The 10232-nt window shown below is 30.5% G+C and overlaps 1 protein-coding gene across 1 annotated transcript; it reads left to right on the top strand.

Annotated features, from left to right (window-relative positions):
• The first annotated feature begins 1230 nt into the window (after positions 1-1230).
• On the top strand, positions 1231-9311 carry LOC129946132 (enhancer of split mgamma protein-like). The gene is made up of 2 exons (XM_056056186.1): positions 1231-2008; positions 8330-9311. The coding sequence occupies exons 1-2, from the start codon at positions 1835-1837 to the stop codon at positions 8795-8797; spliced, it is 642 nt and encodes a 213-aa protein (XP_055912161.1). The 5' UTR covers positions 1231-1834; the 3' UTR covers positions 8798-9311.
• Positions 9312-10232: the final 921 nt, after the last annotated feature.

Raw genomic sequence — 10232 nt, 5'->3', positions numbered from 1 at the left:
AGATATTACTCTTAGCTCTTTGGAATAAACCAACATATACAATGTAATGTTTCGAAAACCCAATGTTGTCTTCTATCATTAAAGCAAGGTATAATTGACCCCCCTCCCCCTTCATTCCATTATTCATGTATGTTTATCTCCAACCAGCTACCTCTTGTCGAGCGATCAAAAAAGGTGATAAATAGAGGAGAATGTATGGGTTTTCTGCTACGATTCAAGAAAATATCTCTTGGCTGGAAATTTTTATAAGCCTTAAGCCTTGTGGATAATATCTAAATAAAGAAATTTTTAAATAATTTCTAACAATTACACCAATGGCTCATTTACGCCAATCTAACATTGCATAAATAAAATATGTGGCCCCATATTTTTACAATCGTATTTACAAACTATATCAGTGAAATATTCAGTTGTTATAGCCACACTTCAAGTGATTAGTTCTTTAGCCGTTCTACGCAAATGCAGAATGCCTTACCAGTTTCTGCATCCTTCTATTATTGTAATACTCAACGATTTAAAATTAATAAATCTTTTTTAGTCACTCCCTGTTTTCCTAATGCTCACATTGTTTCTCTGTCATATCAAACAACTTTAACTTTAGAAAACGTTAAAAATGTATAGCCGAAAAAATCTTTCATATCATCAGACACGTTATACACTTAAAGACGTGGTGAAATTCACTTGATTCAGAGGCTTCGACTATAAATCTCCCAGGCACATGCCTGGTTATTCGAATCGGATCTATACAGCAAAAGTGATACGCCAATCATAATCTCTTCGTCGACTTCGGCGTATGCCAGAGTATCACAACTTGTGGAATGAAGAAGGCTCGAGATTCACATGACACCCGCCTTACCCTGAAGCTATATACTTGTATCTATAGTGATTGTGATCAAATTCCATTTGATGAGGTCTTGGAAGTTGGATATGATGTGTATTGCGGTTCGAATGCGGGATCACACCGATATCGAGTTCCATCGCATCAACAAAATAAACACAACAAACCATAACTATAACGAAGGTATGTGCTATCGCTGCCACTGTACAATGGCCGAAATGCTTGCGCGATGATGGAAGCTCCAAATAAAATAACAACTCATTCAAGTATCATCTTCATTTCGTAGATTTATCCCACGGGACCTATAAAGACATGTCGTCCGTCACCACCACCATCAACCGCCGCGCCGACACGCTACAGCCACCGCGCTGACTGTGACGCGGTCGCGAAGTCGTTGTGTCGTAGTCTTAATTTAAGTCTTCGTCGTCATTCACATCAGTGATGGCAAACCATCAGATTTCCGAGACCCCCCGAGCTGCACGCCACCGCGCGCCGGTCATAATTGCGAATCCGTGGAATATTGCCCAGTCGACATCGGGCCTTAGAGATATCTACCAAGAGATATACCCGCTGGCTGCCTCGACAAGCAGCACGCCAGCCACTCTTGATGGTCTTGCGGTCGGTATGCACTTAATAAAATTGTGAATGAACGTAGACGATGGATCACTCGATCGTTACACGTCAACGGATTAAGACGTTTCAACGTTCTTTTCAAAAAATACTCGTATATAAATAAAAACGGATAATCCAGTAGCTTCTATAATCGTATCTTAAAGTTAGCAATTAAGATAAGACAAAAAAAATACATCTTCAATTTTTTGTATTTTTTTTTTGTATGGTTTTTGAAATTCAACTTATCGGATGCACTACATTTTCGTCGTGTGTTGTTTTTATGTGAAATAGTTCTTGCTTAAAGTTTTTATAAGACAAAATTTATTGATTCAGAAAATACTTTGTTGGTTTTTAAATTGAAAACAGAAAAAAAACTTTATCCGGATGATGGCACCGAACCACCATCATTTCGCGATTAATTCGCTTACAATGGAGCCTGTGTCGCGTACTTATCAATATCGTAAAATAATGAAGCCAATGTTGGAGAGGAAACGACGCGCACGTATCAACAAGTGTCTGGAAGAATTAAAGGATTTAATGACAGGAACATTACAAGCTGTAAGTTGTGTGACTTTTTATATCACAAAAAAGGGATGTATCTTTTTTGTTGTTATTTATATATGTGATGGGTAGAATACAAAATATATTTGCAGTAATTTATTTTTATTTTTCCCGAGCTCGGTATCGAGTCCAAAAATTAAAAGAGTTAATTCTACTATCATGCTATTACTCCTTAAATTTCAAGCTATTATTTGCTTGTACAGATTTTGGTCTTAAATTTAATTTTATAGTCAGGTTTTTATAAAACAGATCATGCTAGGAAAATATTGCCTTGTTCTTAATATCTGTAGAACCAAGAAAAAAGAATCATTTGAAAAAAAAAATCCCTTTTATTCATTTTTGTAAATCCAAATTATTAATTAATTTGGAGACACAAATTCTAACGAGACAAATTTTTGGTGTTGATATTAGTTAAAGTATAAGAAAAGTCTCTTAAAATATTCGTAACTATACATTTTAATACTTCGATTTATTTCGCATTTTTTTGACCCCTTTTCCGTAAGTATTTTCTTATCGCTCAAGTTTCTTTCAATAACGACTATTTTTTGGCATGGAATCAGCATAACACTGTGAAAGGCTTTTAACGTTCGAACATTTCAAGCTTGAATAAAAACATGACTGTTTTTTTGTTTCTTATTACATTTTTTATGTTGAAACATAAGTTTAAACACCAATAATAAAGTAAAAACATTTTTTAAAAACATACCTGTTTCTTGCAACAATTGGAATGTAAGGACAAAAAACAAACAAATTTAATAAACTTTTTTCTGTACACTATTTTTATATTTCACTTTTGTATTCAAAAATGTTTGTTTAATTCTTTCAGAATAAACAATTAACAATGCTATTTGAAGCACGAACAACCTCAGTTATAATTTATTATTAAATCAAACAAAATGATATCGATTCAAATTATGTATGATTTCCAAAAGTTTGAAACAATTTTTTTTCTAAAATTGCAAATACGTAAAGTTTCACTTTAAGACCTTGATTTAGCAAAAAGGTTACCTACTTTTAAGATTGCCTGGTATAACTAGAAAATTTTTAAATATCTTCGAAAAATTTGTATGTAAAACTTATGCTACAGTTTGGGGTAGGGCCGAGGTTTCAAATTGGTTTCAAACGACTGCAGGTGGTTGCAAGGATATATCCTCAGCCCAATCTTGATAATTTACCCGGTGGAGTTTGTTTTTCTGATAATCGTATAAAAGTGCTGCTTTACGCGGACGACTTGGTTATTCTAGCGGATAACCCATTTTCTCTCTAGCTACAAATCAATAGGGGCGAAACGTACTGCAATATCTGGGACCACAAAATTAACTCAGAAAAAACAAAGATATTGGTATTTGTGGCACGGAGTTGTAGAAGGTTGAGAGAAGAAAGGTGTTTCCTTAACAACCAACCTATTGAAATAGTACAAGAATTCAAATATCTAGGAGTGTTGATGTCTCCTAACGGTGGTTTCAATAAATATGTTCAGCGTAATAGTAAAGAAGCTACGAGTAAAGTAGCTCTCAACATAATGTGGCCAACTTTCTTCTCAAATAAAACCGTAGACTTAGGATCAAAATACCGATTTTTCCAAGCAACCATTAACACTTGCTTGTCTTACGTTATTCAAGTTTTTGGTCACACCTATTTTGATGAATTTGAGTTGATAAAACGCATCTTTTTCAAAAGATTATTTCGGTTACCTAATTCGACTATAACCTATGCAATTCATGTTGAGTCCGGAATTGCTCCGATTTATATTAGAAATTTAAAATTGCATGCAGATTTTTTAACAGGAGTAATGAGTAAACCAAGTTCGAATCTTCACACATCTATCATGAAGGTTCTTTTGCGAACAGAAGCATAGCCATTTAAGGAATGTACTTAACTTGCCCGATTGCATAATGTTTCTCTCGAATTGATATCTTTTCGAATGTTATCGCAAAAGTTGATGAAAATATATATCTTCAACATTTAAATAGAGCTTCATTATCGTCAACAAGAGAAATATATAGAAATCTAAGCAATTCTTTAAATACTAATGCGACAAATTATTTCAATAAAAGACTTTCTGCAAGAGCTTTAGATGTAATTTTCAGAGCAAGGGTTGAAATATTGAACTTGAATTATAATCCGCATCATTCAGATCTACCTTTCCTTTGCAATTATTGTAACAGAAATAAGCGTTACGATATTTACCATTTCATAGCTTTTTGTCCGATACTACAAGAAATTCGAAGGCTCTATTTTCAACATAGTGTCCTCTCTACAGAACAAATGTTTGGTGCAATAAACAGATCCGTTGTGTAAACAAATCTCTGCATGTTCTGTGACCATGTTTTAAATTATCGAAGAAGCTTTTTAACCTTTAATTTTTTTTTTAAATTCTTTTTTCCTAAAAATATTAATTTACAAATTTCTAAAATTTATAATATGAATTTATACAAACGTTAACTAAAACGAAAAAATCAATAGTTATCAAAAGATCATTTATTTTTTTCTGTTTGAGCAAGTATAAAACAAAAAATTATATTTATTTTGTATAACAAGAAATGTAATGAAAACCTACCAACTATTTATTATCTTGCCATTGGAAATTATTGTAATGGGTTTGATTTGTCAAATTGAAAATTTTGACATTTCTCGACGTTTCAAGGTCCCTAGAGTCGAAATAAAAGTTTTTTAAAAAGATGTCTGTGCTTGCGTGTATACGTACGTCCGTTTTTTTCGTCGTCCATAGCTCAAGAACCAGAAAAGATATCGATTTCAAATAAATTTTGTTATACAGATAATATGGCAGAAAGATGCAGAAAGGGCTCTCAAGAAAATTGCGTGGGTCGTTTTTTTACCATAGCAGTTTGAAAATTTTAGTTAGCCCTAAATATCTTACGAACCAACGCTAGAGACTTGAATTAAATTGTATATAGTAAATTGTAACTTGATATCACAGAAGTATATTTTTTTTAAAAAACTCCAATTAACGGTTTTTTTTTTATAAATAAAACAAAAAAAAACGGAAAAAAAAAATGTTGTCACCTCCAAAATTTTACGACTTTAATATGACTTCATCTTCAAAAAAATTTTGTGCAACGAAGAATAATGTTTTTGATATCTGATAAAATTTTGAGAAAAATCGATTTGACAGTTTTCTTATAATAAATAAAAATCTAAAAAACACATTACTCAAAGTTGGAAAAATTGAATATTGATTCAAATATCTTTTCAAAAACTTGAAATTTGGGCTTCAAACATATTTTATCTTATAAGAAATATCGTTTTTAACATTCTGAAAAATGTTGAGAAAAATCGAATCGACAGGATTTTTACAAAATATAAAAACCTAAAAAAAAATAATAAAAGTTGGTAAAAATTGATTTTCGACTCAAATATATTTTAAAAACTTGGAGATATTGGCTTTTATTTACTTTTATCTTTCAAAAAACATTGTTGTCAACATTCAGTAAAATTTTTAAAAAAATCGAATTGACAGTTTTTGTATAAAAAAATAAAAACCTAACAAAAATTTAACGAATGTTGGTAAAAATTTACTTTCGACTCAAATAGGTTCACCTTCATTAGTTGTTGCTTTAGTTCATATTTCTTGGAAAGTCAGATGTGATAAAATACTTGTAGTTTTATCTTTTCGGACTTTAATTTGAAAGGAGTTTTTTCAAGTCGATTTTTTAAAGTTAAAAATGATTTACATATTTTAAATTTGTAAATATTTGCATCTTGAAACATTTTAATGTTCCAAAATTAAATAAATATGCATTAAAATTATTTGATTTCTGGAATAATAATCTCATGAGTTAAAGTTTTGCTACAAACCGTTCAATTTTACTACTAACGTCGATTAAAATCTACACATTTTGCAAATTGATATGGAACAAAATCTTTTACTTTTCGAAAACGGTTATGACGATATTTAAAAAAGAGTTTCGTATTTTAGCATAATCTAATATAAGATATAATTTTGTACAGTAAATTATTATTTTTACAATTATTTATATTATTATTGCTTTATTTCATTAAAAAAACATTTTTTTACAATTTTAAAATCAAAATAAGAAAATAACATTTGCTTTAATAATGTAATAAAAAAAGACAATGGGATGAGATAACTTCCCATCCCGTCTGTCGATTTGTCTTGCTTAAAAGTTTGTCTATATGTACTCGTATCAATTTTTCCCAATTTTGCGTACTATTTTTTATGAACAACGGACTGTTGGATTTTTATATAAAAATGACTGAATATCGAAAACAATATTTTCTGTGAAATAAAATAAGTTTGAAGCCAATATTTTTAATTTTTGAAAAGCTATTTGAGTCGAAAGTAAATTTTTACCAACTTTTAGTATTGTTTTTTTTTAGAGTTTTATTTTTTGTAAGAAAACCGTCAGTTCATTTTTTTTTAAATTTTACCGAATGTTGAAAACAACATTTTTTGTAAGATAAAATTAGTTTGAAGCCAATATCTCAAAGTTTTGTAAAGATATTTGAGTCAAAAATCAATTTTTAACAACTTTCGTAAAATTTTTTTTTAGGTTTTTAATTTTTTGTACAAAAACTTTCAATTCGATTTTTTTCAAAATTTTTCGGAATGTCAACAACAATATTTTTTGAAATATAAAAGTAGTTTAAAGCCAATATCTAAAATTTTTGAAAAGATATTTGAGTCGAAATTCCAACTTTTATACATTTTTTTTATGTTTCTTATTTTTTGTAAAAACACTATCAATTCGATTCTATTCAAATATTGTCCAAATGTTGAAAACAATATTCCTTATAAGTAAAAATTATTTAGAAGCTATTAGCTTAATTTTTTTTTTTTAAATATTTGAGTCGAAAATATTTTTTTACCAACTTTTGTAAATTTTGTTCGGTTTTTAATTTTTTGTAAAAAAACTGTCAATTCGATTTTTTTCAAAATTGTATCAGATGTCAAAAACATTATTTTTCGTTGGACAAAATTATTTTGGGGATGAAATCATATTTAAGTCGTAAAATTTTGGAGGTGACAAATTTTAGTTTTTAGTTTTTTTGATTTATAAAAAAAACTGTTCAATGTATTTTTTTCAAAAAAAATAGACTTCTTTGATATCACGTTACAATATATTACATATATAAAATTTAATTCAAGTATCTAGCGTTTTTGGTTCGTAAAGTATTTAGGGTTAACCAAAATTTTCACCTTTTTTCAAACTGCTATGGTAAAAAAACAACCACGTAATTTCCTTGAGAGCCCTTTCTGCATCTTTTTGCATTATAATCTGTATAACAAAATTTATTTGAAATCGATAACCCTTTTGGTTCTTGAGCTATGGACGAAATCTTTCTTAAAATCTTTTATTTCGACTCTATCGACCTTGAAACGTCGAGAAATGTCAAAATGTTCAATTTGACAAATCGGACCCATTACAATAACTTCCTATTTGAAGTTGAAAATAACTTTAGATACCTTAGACTTAAAAATGCTATAAATTCTTAAATACTTTATGTAATTGATATATTAATTTCATTGTTTTGTATATATTTGAACTCAGTAAGTCGAAGGGATTTGGATACGACAAATCTTAAGTGGTTTCCCAAAACGCATTTTTGGCGACATCTGCCAATAAAATGAGTTTCTGGATGAGATCAATTTTAAGTGGTATATTTGGCGACCTCTACCGGACAAATGTGGCCACCTGCACGTCTTTTGAAACAATATTTGAAATCAGCTAGTCGTAGGTGACGTGATGCAACGTATTTAAGGTGGTTTCCCTCAATATTCCAATTTTCGGAAAAGTTGTACTTTTGATGCACTTTTTTCGGAAACGAAAGTTTCTGTTAATATTATCACTCGGACTGCCTTCTACTTTAGTTAATTTTATGAGTTATTTCAACTGGGTTAAAAGGTTTATTCCTATATGGCTATTATCTCTTAAGATATATTTTCTGTAATTTATTTTCAAAAAAACATTCATTCACATGTGAGTTTTCAAATAAGTTAAAAAACTAATGAATATGCGAATCTTGAATTAATCTAAATCAAAAAGAAACGTCTTAAAGTTGATATATACCTTACACCAAATGAACGTATTTATTCTTAACCTACATTCTAATAATCAAATATTCTGTTTAACTCAGAAAAAATATAGTTAAATTTAGTCCTTCACAGACCATGCAAACAAAAAACCTGCTTTATTCCTTCAGCAATTGAATTTATTTCAAAAAGACATTTTTTGTGTTTATTTTGAATTTTATTCAAATTAGTTAAGTCAAATTTCCATAGCAAAGAGTATTCTGATTTTAAATCTTATTTCTTTATTTTTTCTTTCTCAACAGGACGGTGAAAACATATCGAAACTGGAAAAAGCAGACATCCTTGAACTAACAGTACGTCATTTGCATCGTCTGCGTGAAAGCAATACACTTTTCATGCGACCGGATCCAGTCAATGTGGACAAATTCTGGGCTGGTTTTCATCATTGTGCCACGGAAGTCACTCAATTCCTTACCAAATACGACCGTCACATCACCGGCGACCTTCTTAAGCACATTTCCACATTCATGCCAAATATTACAGCAGCAATAGGAGCATCAGCAGCTCAATACCAAAGATATCCGATGCCGCAAGCCAATGTCCTGTATCCTATTCAGTTACCTGCTTCTGCTGCTTCAACTACTGCCAAAACATTGAGGAAACCATTTCCCAAGGAAGAAATTCTAGATTGTGGCGGCACAGATACCGATGGTGGTGGTGATGGTATCGGTGGTGGTGGGTGTGAAGGTGGTGTCTGGCGTCCCTGGTGAAAGTCCTGATCCTAGATGTATACATACATATAATATGGATAAGGTAAAACCACTCAAACAAATTGATGGCTTACCTATATATGCATCATACATCAGACCGGTCTACCGGCCGACACAACATGGCAGACAGACATCATGTAAATACGACGAGAATTCAAAAAATTTACAAATTATGCATGGAAATAGCTTTAATTACACCCGACCATTCACACTGATGTCAGTGATATAGATGACGATGGTTAAAAATGCACACTCAACCCCCTCCCACAAAAAACCCTGTTTTACGAATTTAAAATTCAAATTATATTATTTAACATACCACGTAGAATTTTTATTATTTATGTTGAGCTACCGTTACTGTGATCGGAGACGAGTTGAATAATAATTTTATTTATTTGTTATTCTTCAAAATGTAGAATTAAGAGTTTAATGTTAATTTAAGAGAAAAAATATATAAAAATGCAAACAAGAACAAAAATCAAAAAAATAAAATTTACCTAATTATGACCAAAAATTTGAAAATTTGTATTCTATGGATTTCTGCTTTCTTTTTTATGTTTTGGCTTTGTTTAGGTTTTTGTATTTTTGCGGATGGATAAGGATTTACTCTTGGGCAAGATGTTTCGTTTAGCATTTAAATAATCGTCAGGATTCTATAAATTTCCATTGACATTCAAGTACCTACGTTTTTGAGTATATTCCCTAAACATGATTCGGATGCGGATGCGAATACCTACCACTTAAATTGCTTCACTGACTTTGATGGTAATCGTTAGAGAGAATAGGTTCTAGGTGCTTCTTCTTCTAGGGCCTTAGGGGGTAGGTTAGCTTTAAGCTACGTGGATAATATGAATTATGTACTTTGTTTTTTAAAATATATATATTTACTTATTTAGAGGTGTGATATAGGCGTTTGTATTTGAAGGCAGGAAGGTATGCACAAGAGAATGTTGTCGTCAATTTGCCACTTATTTGACATGGGGTTATAAATATTAGCAACACATGTTGTTGGCATTAACGTGTATATTATATTTGTGAGAAGGAAGTGATTTCTTGATTTCTTTAGGGACAAAGTTAGTAGTGTTGCCAGGTTTTTGAAAATATTTCTTAGAATTTGAGATGTTTTTAAACAGGAAGATTTTAATTTAAATTTACCTAGCAAAAGGTTTCTGTGTTTAAATACTTAAAAGAATTTTTAGAAACATTAAAGTACAGAAATGTTGATGAAAGTCGATGTTTAGCAAGCAGGTACTCTTTTTTTTAAGTAAAGCATAAAGTTAAAAATTTATTAAACCTTACTTCAATTTTTTTATTTTTGATTTGCGATCACACGTTTTCACATTTATTTAGAAACAAACACTATTTTTAAAAAGTGTTTCAGTTATTTATTTTTCAGGGTATGCATTTTAAAGATTTCTTTGAATACTAACAATTT

The sequence above is a fragment of the Eupeodes corollae genome, chromosome 2, assembly GCF_945859685.1.
Source record: "Eupeodes corollae chromosome 2, idEupCoro1.1, whole genome shotgun sequence".
Taxonomy (NCBI): Eukaryota; Metazoa; Arthropoda; class Insecta; order Diptera; family Syrphidae; genus Eupeodes; species Eupeodes corollae.
The sequence above is the reverse complement of the archived record's forward strand: the minus strand, read 5'-3'. Positions and strand labels throughout refer to the sequence as shown.